The sequence below is a fragment of the Phascolarctos cinereus genome, unplaced genomic scaffold (genome assembly GCF_003287225.1).
Source record: "Phascolarctos cinereus isolate Bilbo 61053 unplaced genomic scaffold, phaCin_HiC Scaffold_2;HRSCAF=192, whole genome shotgun sequence".
NCBI classification, from domain to species: domain Eukaryota; kingdom Metazoa; phylum Chordata; class Mammalia; order Diprotodontia; family Phascolarctidae; genus Phascolarctos; species Phascolarctos cinereus.
In genome coordinates, this window is record NW_027555625.1 from 352,815,607 (window position 1) to 352,835,643 (window position 20,037).

A 20,037-nucleotide genomic window follows, 5' to 3' on the forward strand; every position below is an offset into this window, starting at 1 on the left:
CTGAATTTTGCTCACTTAACTGAGCTAATGTTGAACTTTGAGTGGCCTCTCAAGAAAGGGTTTGTGAAGTAAATTGATGAGCAAGATTGTCAGAGGCATGTTTAAACTACTTTCAGAAACAGATAATTTTAAAAGTACTTAAGCAAATCAGTTTCATTTCACTTATTTCCTTTCACATTGGCAGGACCAATGCAGTGGATGTTGCTAAGGCGATTTTTGCTTGAAAACTTTTTGATAGTAAATTTGTAATCACTTTTTGTGCTTGAGAATAATATAATCACCTCTTAAAATTACTTAATTTGAACTTCAATCCCATAGACATTTAATAAGCACTTATTTAGAAAGGCAGCATGGCATAGTACTGAATCAGAAGTCCGAAGTTTAAATCATGCCTCTGACAATAATTAGTCGTGTGACCCAGGGCAAGCCATTTAGTGTCTCTGAATCCTAAGCAACAGGTTACAAGTTCTCTACCAAGTTATGGATGTGCTCTGTGATGGTGGTGGTGGTGGTGGTGGGAGGGATGAGTTCCCACCCTCCAAAAAATCACAGATCCTTGAGGAATGTGTAAGACATAGGGCACAGACCCTGTTTTCAAGTAGTTTCTAACTTTTTTTGCTAGTTAATTCATTCAAAAAATATTTCTTGAGCACCTATTAAGGAATAGGTCTGAATTAGTAAGCTTATATTCTGATTATTAGCTGTCTAGTCCAATTACCTAATTTAAAGCTTACCTTATTTGGTGTTTAAAATTGCTTTGTAATTTGCCAAGTGGACCCAAGTCATTTTTGCTGCAACTATCCACCCAGCACCTCAAGGGCAATTTTCATTACTAAATATAAGTTGTTCAGTACCAAGAGGCAGCATGGTATGGTACATAAAACATTAGCCTTGAACTCACAATGACCTGGGTTCAGATCTTGCTTTAAACACTTGAGGGTGACACTGGAAAAGTCACTTAACCCATCTGGGTCTCACTTGCCTCATTTGTGAGGTGTGGGGTCTGGACTTGATGACCTCTAAGGCCCCCTTTGGCTCTAAACCCATGATCCTTTGAACAATGGGGAATATCTCTTGTTTCAAGTGATAAATAACTCCTATCTCCTTACCCTCTGTGAGCATCACTTGACCAACCCAGCAAACAGCTCCATTTAGGAAGTGAGTTCTCTTTGGGGTTGACATCTTCTCCAGTCCGTGGACCTAGGTCTTGCCTTAGACTCAGATAAAAGGAACCATTGAGGCTATTTGAAATAACAGACTATCAACTTGGAGTCAGGAAACCTGGGTTCCAATCTGTTCCTTATTTGCCTGTGACCTTGGGTAAATCATCCCTTCCTCTAAGCCTCAGTTTCTTCCTCCATAAAATTAACAGACCCTAGCCCCTCCCCAACCTTATCATCACCAATGTTCCCTTTTCCTTTAGTTGCTCCCTTTAATTGCCCAGGATTGCTGCTCCAATTCTCCAAGTAGAAACATCTGGATAATGGTCATCATGAAGGCCCAGCATCCCTGTGTTTGGCATCATGCAGGCAAAACATCTGGATGTATGGCAGGCATTTGATTTAATGTTCATATGCTTTGGTATTTCCTAGCCAGCAAAAGACTCCCAGTGGATACCACAGTAACCCTTTCTTTGGGCTATTGAATTTGCTTTCCTTTGACAGCATTAGAAATTCAGGAAGTTTCCCAACTGGGTGAGTGATTATATCTTCCAGTATCAGACAAGTCCCTTATTCTCTCTGTTTTCTCATATATAAAATGAGAAGTCGCACTCACTGATCTCTCAGATCCCTTCTCATTCTAAATCCTAGAAGTCTTTGGCTTTGTGACTGCCATAGGGTCTGGGGTCTTAGAGTAGCCCCAAACCCTAGAGCAGCAGGCCCTGTAGCCCCCTGTCTTAGAGTAGGCTTCATCTAAATCTAATAACAGAAGATAATAGTTGTGCAGAAGTATCTCTGATCCAAATGAGAGCCACTGGAACAGGGAGGGGCCCATAGACCTGCTTTGATGGCTTCAATCTTTTTCATTTCCAAGAATTTCCAGGCTCCTAAAAAACTCAGAAATGTTACCCAGGCTTTTATTCTATGTTTCTTGGGGGGATGTCGAAATGACTACAGCAACAGCAACAGCAAGAATAAATCCCCCTTCTATGGCATTGTAAAGTTTGCAAAGTTCATTCTCCACAAGGATCCTATGACAGTGATGTCTAGGGTCCTTCCAGCCCCAAAGCCTACAGTCCCTTCTCTCTACCTTAAAGACGTGGAAACAGATTCAGAGAGGGGTAATGCCTCATCCCAGATCACACAGCCAATTAAAAAAACAAGATATTATTAAGCACCTGGTCAGGCCCCATCTGACATACTGTGTTCAATTCTGGGTAATACAGTGTAGGAAGGAGATTGATAATGTGGCATGCTTTGTTGATAGAACATAGACTTGTATTCAGGATAGACCTCAGTTCAAATCTGGCCCCAGATGCTTACTAGGTGTGTGACTTTGGGCAAATCCCTTAACCTCTGTCTGCCTCTGTTTCCTCATCTGTAAAATAGGGATGACAACAGCATTATCTCACAGGGTTGTTGTATGGATCAAATGAGACAGTATTTGTAAAGCATTTTGTGAACCTTAAATTGTTATATAGATACTAATTATTATTATTGTTATTGTTATTATTTATCCTCCTGAGAAAGGCAGTCAGGATGGTAAAGACTTTTTTGTCCATGTCAGATGAAGAAATGAGGGATATTTAGCATGGAAAAGAGAAGATTCAGTGCTGTGGCATGTGAGGGATGAAATGACTAAGGAAACAAAGCATTTTGATTTATTAAGCAACGCATGACAATTGTTCAACAAACTGGGACTAGGCTCCCTCTGTTTAGGGCTGCACCCTGAATATAGGGTCAGACAGACTTTTATACATTAAAAACAATTAATCAAATAAGACCAATTAATTACAAGGAACAATATAATATTAAGTAACCTGATTTCTAATTGGATAAAAGATTAGGGTCTTTCCAAATTGGGAGGGAGAGAGTGAACAGGTACAATTCCCCGAATTCAGAAAAAAGAGGTGTTTCACCTCCCCTAAGTGTCTGTAAACAACCAAAAGGAACATGGAAACAATATCTGATTGACCAGTATGGGGCCAGTTTTCAGATAACACATATAGGTAGCTTGAGATGTACTTTGTGAGAAAACTCCTTGCATCAACCCTTGGATTTGCCTGGGTTTCTGGATAGCCTAACCTTGGTTAAGGGTTTCTAAGCAACAGGTAGAAGTGGTCCAGTTTACCATAGCTGGGTTCAGGTCTTGCTTTAAACACTTGAGTGTGACACTGGAAAAGTCACTTATCCCATCTGGGTCTCAGACATGCAGAGCTGGCTTCAAACAGAGCAATAAGGTTTTCTCCCAAATTCCGCAGTTGAATAAAGTTCTCTCACAAGACAGAAATTGGACTAGAGCCATGATTGAGTAGAAAGAGAACTGAGCCAGCCCCAGAACTGAGTCACAAGATGGAGTGAGTGTGGTTCACTCAGTTTCCACAATTAATGACTTGCTGTCCTAATCCCCTCAATTCCCTTGGTGGGGACATGATATTTGTCTACAAATATCTGAAGGAATGTCACGTGGAAGAAACGTCAGACTTGTGTTTGGCCCCAAAGGGCAGATCTAGGAACAAATGAGGGAAGGTAGAAAGAGGTCAGTTTGGGCTTTGATGTTGGGAAGAGCTTCCTAACAATTAGGACTGTCCCAAACTGGAATGAGACACTTTGAAGGATAGTGGGTTCTGGAGGAACATTTGTTGGGCATGTTGTAGTAGAAAGTCTGTTTTGGATGTGGGTTGGGTATGGCTTTGGATATGACTAAAGCCCCTCCCAACTCATAAAATTTCAATAATTTGGTTACTCCAAAGCTGGATGTCCATTTGTTAGCTGGAAGAAGGAGCTCTTATTTGGAGAACAAATCTTAGATTCTGTGATTTCATGATATTTGGGACCCACTTTAGTCCTTCAGTGCAGAAAGCAGGTTTTCATACATAATAGTTCCTAAGGATTTCTCCAGCTCAATCTGAGAGATTGTGGGCTAGTCTATAAACTTCACAATGGCAAGGATTGTGCCTTATTCACAATAACTACTTTCATTTTTGTAGTCTTTCAAGGGTTGTAAATTGCTTTCCCATTACAGTCCTAAGAAAGTCAATAGCTCAAGTGTTATTGACTCCATTTTATAGATGAGAAGATTGAGGCTCAGAAAGATTTGCTCAAGGTTGCACAACTATGAATGGTAGGAACCAGGGTTTAAACCCAGGTATCCTGAGTTCAAGTCTAGCCTTGACTACTACTACCCTCTGCTGTGTCTGTATTACCATACAGATTATATTGATTTTAGATTTAGAGCCAAAAGGGAGCCCAGAAATCATGGAGCCCAAGCACCTCATTTTATAGATGAGGAAACTGAGGCCCAGAAGGTCACAAAGTATTTGAATGCAGGGCTTCCAAACTCCAAATCTAATGCTTTCCCCAATACGTCATGTTGCCCCATCTGACATTGATTCAGCTATTTTGTGGTATGGAAGTGTTCTAGACTGCATACAATTATGACCTTAATATACTGTTGCCAGACCTTGAAGGTCCTTTTGATAACCAAAAATGCTCTTTTCTATCTGGGAGGCAGCTATGGTACATGTGGAACTTTGGATTTGGAGGAAATGGCCCAAGTTCAAACCCAGGCTCTGTTACCAATACGTTGTGGGATTTGGTCAAGTCATTTAAATTCTCTGAGCCTCAGTGTCTCCATTTGTTAAATGGGAACATTGACACTTGCTCTGCCTAACAGAGTTGTTAAATGAAATGGCTCTTAACCTTTCCAGACTCCCTTTCATATAAAATATCTGTAAAAAAATCTGTATATGAGAGAAGTAGACCAGATGACATCTGAGGTCTCTCCTAACTCCACATTTAGGATCTAAGAACATAGGAAGTTGCCTCTGTACTGCATCAGCTGGAAGGAGAGTTTTCATGAGAGTGAAGGAAGGTCACATAAATGATTTTCACTGAGTGACCTTAAGCTCCATCAATAAAGTACCAGATTTAGAGTTTGAAGAGACCATAGAGATCACGTACTCTAACCCTTTTTGCCAAAAGAGGAAATAGGGGCTGTCACTTGTATAGGTTCACACAGGTAGAAAATAGCAATGATGGGATGTAATCAGTTTCCCTGCGAAGACTGATCCCTTTTCAAAGAAGAATAATTCATTTCTAGAGGCGAGAGATTATTGCTCCGAGATGGAAGATGAATTCCAGATCTCTAAGAGATCAAGTCAATCAAAGAGAGAGGAGATGGAAAGGCTCCCACCCTCCCTACTCCTCCAAAAAGCAAGGAGTCGAAACAAGACCTGGGCATTTCCATGGCTGTGTGTGAGCCAAGAGACAGATGAAATTCTGGGCTTTTTGCGTCATGAGAGAGCCTCTGGCAAAAGCCTTCTCAATGGACCAAACAAGATTGTGGTCTGGAATATGACTCTTGTCCATTTCTTTTCTTTTCTTTTTTCTCCTTCATTTGATATCTACTGAGTGATGCCCCCAGAGCTTTAGACCTGGGACCTGAGGGACCATAGAGTCCAACCTTCCCACTTTACAGAGGGGTAAACTGAGACCCAGAGAGGCGAAGGGGCTAACTTAAGGTCACACAGCTAGTAAGTGGAAGAGCTTTGATTCCAATGCAGGTTTTCTGACTTCAAGTCCATTTTGCCCAATCTTTTTTTTTTTTTAAATATCATTTGAATATGCATTGTTAAAAACACTTTCACCTCTAAGTTCTTACTTGGAGTAAGGCAGTGTGGTGTAGTAGTTACATAGCTGACCTTGGAGTCAGGGAGAGCTGGGTTCAAGTTCTGTTTTGGACATGTGCTTTCTGTGTGATGCCAGGGAAGTCCCTTAAAGCCCAGGTTCCTTGCTAAGACTATTGGTTGCAGGTCAGGTACTGAGCTGCCTGGGTAGAGGGCGCTCCTCATGTGGAGCTCCTGACATCAAGGAACTGACAGATTCCTCTCCCTTCTCATTAGTTTCTTTGCATGAGGTTTTGGGGCCCAGGCTCAAGCAGCCTGAGCCCCAAGGAGAGATTTCGTGTGTGGGCTGTTTGTTCACCCTCTGTTTTGCTGCCTCCTAGATGGACAGTTACATCTGTTGCTGATCCCCTGATGTTTTCTTCCTGCTGCTTGTATGAAGTGGAATTTTCCTCAGTTAAGGGTGACCGCTTCCTTTGCCCACCCTTGACCAGCATCATGACTCCCTCTTCTTTCTGCTTATCTCCCTTCAATGTGTCTCAGACTTGTTTCCGTAACCTTTCTCAATAAAGTTGTCTTTAGCATGGTGTCTGCTGTGCTTTTGTGCTTTACCCCTTTCCTTTTTATCCCATGCCCCTTGACACCTCTCGTTTGGGTCAGGCGGGCTCAAATCTCTGCCACTGATGAAACCGTGGCTTTCCAAAAGCTGTTGGAGAGACCGGGGAAGAGTCGGGCTTCTCAGAGCATCATGGAGACTGGTGCAGATCAACCTACCATTGCCTTGGCATGAGAAAGAATGGATTGGGGTCAAGTGTCACTTGACTGATGCTCTCACTCAGTTCAAATCATGGAATTTAAGCATAGGGAGGGTTAGAAATGAGAGTAGTTTATAGGTACAAGGGACTATAGAAGTCATCTGGTCCAAAGCCCTTATTTTATAAATGCAGAAGCTGAGACTCAGAAAGATTAGGTGACTCACCCGAAGTCACATAGCAGTTCGGCATAGCAGAAAGAGTAGTAGGTCTGGAGAGTAAGAAGAAAGGTTTAAATCCTAGCTCCAACTCTTGTGGGATAACAGATAAGTCACTTCTATTGCCTGTGCCTCAGTTTCCTCATCTGTAAAATGAGAGAGTTGGATTGTAATGATTGCCAAGGGCTTTTCCAGCTCTGATTTTCTTTATCCCAATGCCCCTTTCAGCCCTGACACTCCATGTTCTATGTTCTGAAAGCTCTGATCATCTTTTCCAGTAGATACCTGAAAGTAAAATTTCTTTTTCACCCATGGTAAGTTCATAGCACACACAGATTCTTTTACTTTTTCTGTCTTTAGGGCAAGGGGGCATGTTCCCAATAGGTTTTTGGATGGGGAAATTATGTGATAGATACATGACACAGGGGAATTTTTAATAAGGGAACATAACAATGCCAGGGAGTATGTGGAGCTAGGTCCAATTAAAATGTAACAAACATTTATTAACTGTCCACTGTGTACCCTAGGATAGAATTACATAGTTTAAATAAGACATAGTCCTACCATCATTGGAGCTCACATTCTAGTAGAGGAGAGAGATAACCAAATAATTATGATAATAGGTTGCTGGAACTGCACTTTTTTTCTTTCCATGTATCATCTCTACTCCACATTTCATAGGAAGGTAGCTGTGATTGTGTGACTTTTTCCCTCCTGAAACATCAGGAGAGGGAACTTGGAGGAAGAAGAAGCTGGGGAGTCTACTTGGCTTTTAAGATCTAATGTGGGTGTGGGGAAAAGTGTGGTACTTCTGAAGGGGAACTCTTGGAAGCTGGATACTTCCCTGCAAGGTAAGACAGTCACATTCTAGGACAAAGGGGAAGCCTAGAATGGGTTCCTTTGACATACTGCATGTCAGAAATGGACTGAGACCAAAGGAGTTATGGGAGTATTGTACATCCCTGTCTGAAAACTTCTGACCACTGAAGAGTGACATCCTACCCCTGGATTTACCAGCTGAATGCAATCAGGGCTGGACCAGAAGGAGTTTTTCACAGAGAAAGCTGACACTACCTGCTTGGAACTGAGGGGAGCTGTAGGCAGAGTGGCATGGGTGATATGATATGACGCTAACCTAGTAGAAGAAGTCCAGGAGAGATTCCATGGGAAGATGTGCTGGAGGTCCACAAGGCAGAGTTTTGGTGGGACCTCTGCACATTGGGTGCTATTAGTGATTGAATTAATATAGCCTTCAAAGAGACATACAGAATCTTTGTGGGCTTTATTTGTTCTCATTGACTCATTATAAAATTAATCCATTCTTTGGGCCTTGTGAATCAAATGGTAATGACAACATACTATTGTTATATAGGAAAGTCCCAGATTACCTGTGTGGGGGAAATGAGTCTGAGGATTGAGATTTCCCTTAAAAGGTACCCAGCCCTTTGTGCCAGGAGGGAAACTCTGCCTTCAGCGCTGCATGTACATAACACATATGTACACATATGTGATATATACATCCATATATGTACACACATATATGATAAGTGCTGTGGGAGGTCCAGAGGGAAGGTCATCACTGATATTGGAGATCACTGAGTCTGCTTTCCTTCTTAACTGCAAGATGATGCTCCAGCATCTACCAGCCTTGAATGGACTCTATTGAATGAGCTTCCCTCTATGTGCTGAGGTACCTGGTTACTCAATGCCATCATCTTTCCCTTGGAACAAATGGTGGGAGTGAAGTCAGTTGAGAGAATCAGAAAGACATCTCTACCTCTCTATGCTGGACTAGGAACACAGCTCCAATCGAGTCATGGAACATTAGAGCTGGAAGGGGCCCTTATCAACCCCCTTCAGTTTATAGATGGGGCCTCTGAGTCATTGAGGGTCCTCTCCTTTCTGAAAGACTGTTGAATACTCACCTCCTCTAGGAAGCCTCACCAGATTTACCATACCTGATTGGGATCACTTGACATAACACCCAGCATTTATGTCCAGAGTTTAATCTTTCACTTGTATCTTCATCTCCCCTGTCAATCTGAGAGCTAAGATACTCGGCGTTGAGGACTATCTCTCTGCCTCTCTCTGTCTCTGTCTCTGTCTCCAGTACAAATGATCACTGAGTTTGTGGGCAGATTTCCCTCCAGACAGGGGGCTCCTTGAGTGCAGGGATCCTATTCGCTGCCTCCACATGGCTAGTAGGTGTCTGGATTTTGGAGTAACTTAAGTCATTACCGCAAACCCACACAGATAGCCAGGAACACTCCAAACTTAGTCCAAGGATGATAGGAAGGGAGACATCATAGCATCCCCAACACAGCAGGCTCTTGTCACCCCCACCCAGCTCTCTACCCCTCTGCTCTCTGCTCACCACCATGGATTTGCTGTGCAGACAATGTATGAAAGACCTTCTGGAAGGTCTAGGGGATGCTTCAAAAAATCAGAGATGATTAAAGCTAGAAAGTCTTAAGAGTTGCTCTCACCCAATTCCCTCATTTTTTAGAGGAGGAAACTGGGGCTGGTGGAAGTTAAGTAATATGCTTAAGGCCATGTGGTTAGGAGTTGATAGTCAGAACCTAAATTTGAGCCTTCTGACTGCAAGGCCAGGGCTTACCACAAGAAAGGTGGGATCTGCACTATCCATCTGTGGGGAGCACCAGGCAGAATCGAACTTGTGAGCTTACAACATGAAAGTCCTCCTTCTGGCCTTTATTGGGCTCTTTTGTGGGGAATATATTTTAGGGATATATTGTGGGGAGTACCAGGGAAGGAGACACACCCCCGTGTTATTCCTTTCATCCATTCATTTATTCATTCATTCAAAACCATTCATCATGCAACTTTTGTCTAGGGCCATTTGTTAAATTCTGGATGAGATAGAAAAGTAAGTGACAGGCACTCTGTCCTTCAGGAGCTCCTATCCTGGAAACCGATGATGTGTTATTACAAGCAGGAAGATGAGCAGGAAGGCAGCAGCTAGTGTCAGTTTCTTTACTGAGCAAAGCTGTCTTTTTCTCCCATTAGGGAGAAGGCAGCTCAAATCTCTTGAGTCAGTGTTTCCTAAATTGGCCTTTATACAGTAGTTGTAAAGCTAATTATATTGAAAGGAGAGCAATTGACCTCTTGCATACTTTGGGCATGCTGGATACTGCTGGGTGTCTTTCCTTGTGTTTCATATTTGTGCCGCTCAGAGTTATATCTTACAGAGTCATTGTGAAAAAATGTGCTTTATAAACCATAAAGTGATGAATAAAGATATTGTTGTTGCTCTTCTTCCCCTCCTCTTCCTCTTCCTCCTCTAAAAGCCTCATGCATTGGGCTGGACTTAGGGTTGACTGAAATCCAGGATACCACAAAAGGACCAGTAAGGATGACTCTATGTCCCAAGGTCTGTGAAGATTTCATCTTTGACCATACTTTCTGGTTCTGTATTCCATTTCCTATTCTCCTGTGCTTATCTAGCTTGGAGTTTGTGATTATAGGGCCCCGGCAAGATAAGACATGGGCAACAATAACCAGAATGAAAGGCAGAATGAGATGACTTAAGAGGGGGACAGAGTGCTATGAAAAGACCAAGGAAGGAATGATCAGAGGTGAGGAAAGTCTTCCTGGATATAAATCTAACATGAAACAATCAAGGATGATATAATGCCATATGTGACCCAGGTCTAAACTGTGTAGTGCTTCAGGGATTCAGAGGAGAAATAAATCACCATGAAGTGGGATAGTAGAAGCTACATCTCATAAGGTTCTTGCCACAAAGGCAAGGCTAGTTTTTCCCTAAGGGGTAATGAAAGCATCCTTTAGACAGTATTGCTCCAGGGGACTGAGACTTGACCTGTTGACATAGCTTCATGGTTGCCTAAATACAAAAGCCCAGTGCATGAGGACTCAGAGGCTCCATAGGCTTGAGACCCATTTCTGATCCAGTGTTTACTTCCCACCAAACTTTCCATTTCTTGTTTAATCATGAACTCTTCCTCTATCCATAGATCTCACAGGTAATTTCTTCCATGCTCAACTAATTTGCCTATGATGTCACCTATTATATCTACATCATGTACCCATTTGGAGGTTATCTTGTTATATAGTGTTATATATTGGTCTATGCCCAGTTTCTACAAGACTACTTTCCAGTTTTTCTAGCAGTTTTAGTCAAAGAAAGAGTTCTTGCCCCAATAGCTGTGATCTTTGCATTTACCAAATATTATGTTACTGCGCTGATTTGTTTCTATTTGTTATATACCTAATCTGTTCGTTGATCAACCACTCTATTTCTTATCCAGTACCAAACCGTTTTGATGATTACAGATTTGTAGTATAGTTTAAGATCTGGTTCCAGTAATCCCCCTTGCTCTCTATTTTTTTTTTCATTGATTCCATTGAAATTCTTGACCTTTTGTTCCTCCAGATGAATTTTTTATTATTCTTCCTAATGCAACATAGTAGTTCTTTGATAGTTTGATTGGTATGGCACTGAATAAGTAAATAAATTTATATAGTATTGTCATTTTTATCATATTGGCTCAGTCTACTCATGAGCAATTAATATTTCCTCAATTATTAAGATCTATCATTATTTGTGGGGGAAAAAATGTTTGGGAATTGTTTTCATATAGTTCCTATGTGTGTGTTGGCTAGCAGACTGCCAAGTATTTTAAAGTGTTTATAATTATTTTCAATGGAATTTCATTTTTAGATTAACATTTAATGAAAGGAGTTTTACTTAGCAATAACATGGAAAGGGTATTCAGCAAAGATACAGCATTAATTCAGTTGAGTGCAGGCTCCTGACTGCCTTCCCATTTGCCATAACATCAACCAAGATCAGAAGCATGTGCCATGTCTGAAGAGCCCTGGATAGCTCATGCACTAGGCTTTTGTAGTCAGGCAGACAAGAAGCTATGCCAACAGTTCAAGCCCTAGAGGGGGCTGAAAGTCAGCAACTGCTCCCTAACAAGGCATCAGTCCCTCTCCCCTCAACATTGCCTGTGAGCAAAAATATAAAGGAAGAGTCCAGACTTCCAGCCATTCTTTTCTAAGATGACCATTATATTGTGGCTGTGCAGCTGAGTGTGTTGGAAGGAAGGAGAGCAAGAGAGCCCAGTAAGCCATAATTACAGCAAAGCAGCACAGTAAGGTGGAATCTGATTACCTGGGTGATGTGACTGTTCCCCCTGGCTGCATAACCCATGAAAATCTGGTACATTATAGACTTGGAAGGAATCTCAGACCAACCCATACCTGACTACATAAAGTGTAAAAGTTTTTGCACAAACAAAACCAATGCACCTAAAATTAGAAGACAAGCAAGGAATTGCAAAAAAGTCTGTGCATCAAATTTCTCTGATAAGAGTTTTATTTATCGGATATAGGGAACTTAGACAAATTAGAAGAATAAGAGTAATCCCTCAATTGACAAATGGGCAAGGGATATGAACAGGCAGTTTCCAGAGGAAGAAATTAAAGCCATCAATAGTCATATGAAAAAAAAATTATCCTAATCATTAATAGAGACATGCAAATTAAAACAACTGTGAGGTACTACCTCATACCCATTAGACTGAAGAAGACAAAACAAGAAAATGACAAATGCTGGTGGAAACATGGGAAAATAGGTACACTAATTCAATGTTGCTAGAACTATGAACTAATCCAACCATTCTGGAAAACAATTTGGAACTGTGCTCCAAATGCTATTAAACTGTGCATACCCTTTGACCTAGAAATGCTACTTTACACCAAAGAGATGAGAGAAAAAGGAAAAGGACACATATGTAGAAAAATATTTATAGCAGCTTTTTGTCATGGCAAAGAATTGGAAATTGAAGGGACTCTCATTAATTGGGGAATGACTGAACAATTTATGGTATATAAGTGTGATGGAATACTACTGTGCTGTAAGAAATAATGAAGGAAAGGGCTTCAGAAAGACTTGAGAAAACATATATGAACTGATACAAAGTAAGGAGAACAATTTACCCAGTAATGGCAATAAGGTGAAGACAATCAACTGTGAAAGAATTAGTAACTCTGACCCACCACAATTCCAAATCACTCGTTATAAAAAATGCCATTCACCTCCAGATAGAGAACTAATGGATTCAGAGTGCAGACTGAGGTATATTTTTTCCCTCTCTCTTTTTTCTCTCTCCCTGCCCCGAACATGGCTAATGTGGAAATTTGGCTTGCATGAATTCATATTTGTAATGGGTTTTGTATTTCTTGCCTTTTCAATGAGTGAGGGAGGGAGTGGGGGGAGGAGAGAATCTGGAACTGAAAATAAAGTAAAATTGAATTAAAAAATAAATGTTACACTCACTAGCTGTGTGACTTTAGGTAAGTCACTTAACCCCAATTGCCTCACCAAAAAAAAAATGTTAGATGGTTTATGAGTGTCTCACTTAATGTTGTCTCACAACTTAATTTGGCATTGGGGTCCCATGATATGTTTCCCATGCATTATCCCATAAGATCGTTTACAATAAACCTATGAAGTACATAGCTCCATTAACATTACCCCATTTTTGTAGATGAGAACATTGAGGCTCAGAGAATTTTAATGACTTATGCAAAGTCACATGGGCAGTAAATTAGTGGAAGAATTGTGATTTAAACCCAGATTGCCCAACTTCAAGTCCAATTACACTAGATGATGAATTCTTTGTCTGTGGCAACCCATGAAGCAAACAAAAATACAAAATGACTCGGTTCAGTAAGATTCCCTTTTCATTTCTTCAGTAAGTAATGGAAAAAAGGGCAGATGATCCTATTAATCATTGAGTTCTTAGACTTTCCATAAAGATTTTTTAAAGGGCAGATGATTCTATTTTCGGGGGCAATTGGGGTTAAGTGACAGGGTCACATAGCTAGCAAGTATCTGAAGCTGGATTTGAGCTTAGATCTCCTGACTCCAGGGGCAATACTCCATCCACTGCCCAACCTAGCTGCCTTGGCAGATGATTCTATTAATCATAGAGTTCTTAGATTTTCTATAAATATTATTTTTTAAAGTGTCCTTTATTTTATACCTCTTAACGTCTATCCTCTTACCTTCTTCCCATGCACTTGGTATTAGAGAAAAACCTTTAAGCAAAGCCAACAAAGTAACTGCATCTGACTGTGTATAGCATATTCCACGTTCGTAAGAAGCTCTCTCCACCCCTCTCCCTCCAAGATCATATAAATATTAATTTGCCTATTGTTCTCCATGTGTGAGATCTTTGTCCAACAACCCATGAATTGACATAATGCTGGAAGAACTGAAGTATAATCAATATCCCCATTCCTTCTACAAAAGAAATCAGAAGATCCAAGGAAGTTGTAACTAAATAAGAGAATCACTCACAAGATCATACCTATAGTGGCAAAAGGGACCTCAGACGCCTTTTAGTGTAGGGCCCCTCAATTTACAGATAAGGAAATGGGCCCAGGAAATGGTTGAGATGACTTGCCCATGGTCACAAACATAACAAGTGGCAGAGCCAGAATTTGAACCCAGGTTCTTTTATTCTAGCTGCAATGCTCATTCTTTTGTGCTACAATGCCCCTCCCAAGTTAGTTGTACTTTGGAAGAAGTCTTAAAGGAAAAAAAAATGAAGAGGGTATTGAAAAGAGAAGTGCTTGATCAAACTGAGGTGATCTCCCATGGCCCACACTCTGTTATCTTAATTAATAATCTTAATAATAATATTCTTAATCCTAGGTGGAGACATGCCATAGTTCAGACTACAGATTAAGTAGTTAATTGGAGAATACCTCGATTTAGCTTAGGGACTCCCCTGATTCACCTGCATTAGAGTTTAGACTACTATAAAGGTAATGATTTTTCAAGACATATGGAAAGAATGGAAGATGTCAAATGATGAAGAAAAATAATAGATATTGCAAAAAAAAGCAATCAAAGAGGTAGCAATAATTAGTGCTCTATGTGTCTACTTTTTCATCTTTACAAAATTTTTGGTAGGAAAATCAGACCTATGCTGACCAAGGGTATCAATGAAAATACAAGAAACACATCAGTGAGCAAGGGGTCCAATTCATAACATTATGAGAGTTAAAATTGGAAGGCACCATAGATATTCATAGGGATGTTTAGTCTAATGCCCCAATTTTGAAGATAAGGAAACTGATCTCTTGCTAGGGGAAATGATTTGCCTGGGGTCCCATAGCTAACAAGTAACAGAGCTAGCATATGATCCTAGCTCCTTTGACATAAAATCCAATGCTCTTTCTACTTTACTATGTTTGTTTTAGGTTCCATAAGAGGAAAGAAAGAGGATTGAACAGGAAGTGAGCTCATGACCGAGAAGTGGATAAGAGGATGGCTACACCATTTCTCCCCAGGCAGGTTTTGTAGCCCAAGTTAGTAGAGAAGGAGTCAGTGTTAGAAGGACACTGAATGGTCCTAGCTGAACTAATATTCTTCTCACATGTGATCCATGATCCTAATGTCTTCTCTGACATGATCTGAAAAACCCTCCATTAGCTCAAAGGAGTTTGTGTTTAGACAATAGTTAAGTATGGAGGAATGGGAAGGATATGGGATGGGGAGTCAGGGCACCTGAGTTAGAGTTCTAACCTCACGGATTCTCTGTTTGACTTTGGGCAAGTCATTTCCTCTTTATACGTCTCAGTTTCTCCATCTATATGATGAGAAGGTCAGACTAAATGATCTCTAAGGCCCCTTCTATCTCTAGCATTCCATAGAATCAAGAATATTCTCCCTGGAAGGTTATTATTGAAGTTCACAAGTTTCCTAGAAAGGAAAGGATGTGGATAGTGGGTTTCTTCTTGTTTTCTTCCATCCCTAAATATGAGTTTATCAAGTTTATCATTATTGGCCTGGAAGGTATAGGATAACTGGTTCCTGAGGAAGAGTACTCACTCATGTAAGAGGAACATGATCATACTTTGATAAGGAGGGCAAGTCCTAGACATTTGCCATGGAAGAAAAGGGTTGAGCCAAAGGGAAGGGCCCTACAGGCACCCATGGGTAGTTCAGGATACACTCAGATGCCCCGTTGCTATGGATGAGACTCACCATGGTCAGTAGGGTGTCATTCTACCCCAACTTGGGGTAGTTCTGCAATTTGTAATAGAGAGAAGGATCTTTAATTGGGCCTGGCCAGCTAACCTTGCCTGGGCATTGGACACAGGCATGCTGACTGAAGACTGGTACCCAGTTTATTGAGCATTTCACGTTTGAGGCCATGTGTGTAAAATTCCTTTCTGATTAGTAGACCCATCCTCAAGGTCTCACCTTCCCCAATGTATCATAAGGGACCTCAAACCTTATTTGGGCACTTGGATGGTGGTGACTGGATGATGCTGGTGGCTGCTTTTGACCTGAAGGAAGAAGCCAACTTGGGCCCTAGAGATGTGGTTCTTTAGCTAAGAAGCAAAGTCCCCTAGGAATAATGTCTAAACCTGACCGCTTCTTGGAGTCATGCCAACCTTCCGCTTTCTCTGTTCTCCACTTGAGAAGCCGACCTATTGTTCAGTTGTTTAGTAGTGTCTGACTCTTCTTGACCCCATGGGCCATAGTATGACTGTTCATGGAGTTTTCTGGGTAAAGATACTGGAGTGGTTTGCCATTTTTTTCTCTAGTGGATCATCTTTGGTCAGAACTCTCCACTATGACCTGTCTGTCTTGGGTAACCCTGCACAGCATAGCTCACAGTTTCATTGAGCTTTGCAAGCCCCTCTGCTACAACAAGGCAGTGATCTGAGAGGGGAAGCTGGACAGGGGGAGACTGAATTGAGATATGGAAGCCGAGGATTGCCTAGGACTGACTGAGACTGCACACGGTGGTCCATGACCATCTGCAACTGGTTGTAACTAACCGTGATTGTGAATGATGTCTCAAGATGACATATGACTGCCCATTATTAACCCTCATTTCCTGTGACTGCCTCGTGACTACCTATGATGAACAGTCTGTGACTGCCTGAATCTATCCCTTGACTATCATTGCCTATGACTGCCTTTGACCTCCCGTAACTGCCTCTGACTACGGCTACCTTGGACCACTTGTGAGTACCCATAACAGCCTGTGACTATTCTGGACAGCCCATGTCTAACCCTAATTACTGATGACAGCTTACGGTGGCCAGCTGGGAGTAAGAATAATCTTCTGGCTCATTTGTCTCTGTAGGTTCTCAGTTGTTTCTTATCTGGGCCCTGACTTGCTTTCCCTCCTGCTGACTTCAGCCTGCCCCATCTCCTTCACCCCTAAGGCATCTGTCAGTCTCTGAGACCTTGCTTGGGCTCAGTGCCTATCGAGGGCTGCTCTTGCTGGCGGTCAAGAATTTTGCAAAGCTTCGAGTCCCCAGGGGAAGTGGGGACAGCTGGGAGTCATCTGGCTGACCTGGTTTCATAGAAGACGCGTTTACCTTCCGCATGATAAGAGAAGAACAGAAGAATCTTCTTTTCCATTTATTCCCTTCATAAAAACAAAACAATTCCTCTCTGTGAATACAGCTCATCTTTCTATAACATTTTTATATCCCAGATTTTTAAGTAACAGGGATCTAGGTGCTTTGGAAGGAGTCTTAGATATCGAGCCACTGACTTCCTGTTCAACCTTGCCTTTTCCAAACCTCAGTTTGTTCTTGTTTAAAATGGGTATAATCATATCTGCAATAATTACTCCTCAGGGCTGTTTTGAAGATCAAATGATAGGAGGGATATAAATAACTTTGTAAAACATAAAATTATATGTAAATGTGAGCTATTTTTTGTATCTATGCAAGGTTTAGGCTTCCCAAAGTGCTTTTCCATTAATCTTCTCCAATTCTCACAACAGCCATGTGAGAGGCAGAGCAGGGACTAATAACTTTGACACTCGGCATTTGAGAATGTCAGAAAATTAGAGCTTGAAAGGACTGCATTAGAAATCATCTAGGCCAACTCTCTCATCTTACAGATGGGGACACTGAGGCCCATAGATAGCAACTGACATGCTCCAAATTATACAAGCTATGGTAGAACTGGAACTTAGATCCAGGTTTTCTGACTCTTCCTTGACATGTTACAGATAAAGAAATTGTGGTCTAGAAAGATCTGGGCCATAGCTCAAGGTGACAAAGTAAGTCCGGGGCAAAGGTGGAATCTGAACCCAGGTGTGTTGAACTCCTGAGCAGGCATCTTTCTACCAAGCCGTATTCCACCATAAATACAGAATTTTAGGTTCGTTTCTCAGTCAACTCTGTTGGCAAGGTCATGAGTTGATAGTGCTTAGAGAGGAAAGGCAGTATTGTGAATAGAATGCTGGCTTTGGAGTCTGGAAGACTGGCTTTAATTCTGCTTTGAATGCTAGCAGTGGAACCCAGAGCAAGTCATTTCATCTTATTCAATCTCACTTTCCTCATCTGTGAAATGAAGGAGTTGGGCTAATGAGTGAGCATGAGGCAGTAGCATGAATGCTGATAGAGACTTTGAGAAACAGGGTTCATTCCCACTTCTGGCACTTATTGTAACTTTTGTGTTCTTGGGAAAGCTGCTTTGGAAATCTTAGAAAATAATTGCCAAAGGTCTAGGCTCTTTTTAAATATTATGGCTATAGGCAGTGTTTGTGTGTGTGTGTGTGTGTGTGTGTGTGTGTGTGTGTGTGTGTGTGGTGGGAGGGCAACAAGGGAAGAGAGAGACTGATGCCTCCTTAGGGAGCAGTTGCCATTTTTCAGCTCCCTCTAAGGCTTCAACTTGGCATGGTTTCTTGGTGGCCCAAGAATAAAAACTTAGCGCATGAAGAGGCTGGCATGCCTCAGGTTTGACCCATGTTTCTTGACCTGGTGTGCAACCATGGCAAATGGGAAGGCAATCAGAGGCCCAGTGGAATCAATGCTGCATTTTTGCCAAATGCCCTTTCTATGCTATTGTTAAGTAACACTTCTTTCATTAGATGTTAAGTGGTCTGTGAGTGTTTCATTTCCTTTGCCCCACGGTTTAATTTACTTACCTTCAGGACTGTGGTACCATAGTGTTTCACTATCTCATACGGTCATTAATGCAAACCTATGCGATATCTTGCCTATTATCATTCTGTCCATCTTTGTAAAGGAGTCATGGAAGCTCAAAGAGTTTAAAAGATATATCTCAGTTCACACAGGTGGTAAGTGGAAGGGATGTGACACATGATTGTTGATCCAGGCACCCTGAGAGAATGGAAATAGCTCAAGCGGTGTCACCTTCCCCCCATACATTATCTTCTATTTTGTATACATTTATGTCTACCTGCCTGCATGCTGTGTCCCTCAGAACTTTCTCATTTTCATCTTTGAATTCCTAGTCATTAGCACAGAGCCAGACACTTAGTAGGCACCTAATAAATGATTGATGATTGATATTTACATTTGCATGTAAGGTTGTTTTTTGTGGCTTCTGACTTCATTATCAGTGAAAACCATCATTTCGTGCATTTCACTTCCTCTGGTAGCACACCAACCTTTTGTCTGTGGACAGAGATCTGATATTTTAAGAAACAAAAATTAAATTAATGTTTGTGAATTATGTAAAAAGCGTGATTCTTAGTATCCTCTCCCTCATTTTCTGCCATTCTGTAGAATGCAGAAGGGAGTCACACAAGGCTAAGGACTCTTTCATTTAAACATGTTTTTCATGGGTTTCCATGGCCCAAGAATTCATTATCTTGTGGCCAACCTGCTGTGCTTTTCCACTTAGCTAGGTAGGTCATGAGCCAGAGTGTCTGTTGCCTTGACTACATTGGAAGCCTTCCCAGCTTGGTAGAAACTCTGAGAGCTTTCACAGCTGACATTATCTTCAAGAACTAAGTAATGTCTGTTAACAATCATTTATTAAGTGCTTACTATGTGCCGGGCTCTGTGCTAAGCACTGGGGATACAAAAAAAGGCAAAACCACAGTCCCTCCTCTCAAGGATCTCACATTTTCATAGAGCAGGACATATCCTTTGAATAACTGCTAAAACAATCTTCCTAAAACATAGCTCCAACTACTTAACTCCTTCGTCAAAAAGCCTTTGGTAGCTCTTAATTAACCATGGGATAAAACAAACACCTGTCAGATTGGCATTTGAAGCTTACTATAACCTCTGTTTCCTGACAATGCAGCCACCTCCACCTTCATGCATTGTATATTTCAGACAAAATGCACTGTACTTTTCCCATGAAATGTTAGCAGACATTGTCTGGCTGGCTTCCATTTTGGTGCGGCCCCAAAGGCTACCATCCCATGACCAAAATCCAAGTCTTCTTTATCTCTGCCTGTTGAGATAATCATCTTTTTTTGAAGTCTAGCTC

General features: G+C 41.3%; 1 protein-coding gene across 1 annotated transcript in view; it reads right to left on the reverse strand.

Annotated features, from left to right (window-relative positions):
• Positions 1-12,088: 12,088 nt before the first annotated feature.
• The window catches only part of CUNH14orf180 (chromosome unknown C14orf180 homolog), a 52,411-nt gene continuing 44,462 nt past the window's right edge, over positions 12,089-20,037 (reverse strand). Inside the window, exon 8 of the mRNA XM_078150386.1 lies at positions 12,089-18,914. Within this exon, the coding sequence (XP_078006512.1) occupies positions 18,861-18,914 (54 nt within the window). The 3' untranslated portion in view covers positions 12,089-18,860. The remainder of the gene's footprint in view (positions 18,915-20,037) is intronic.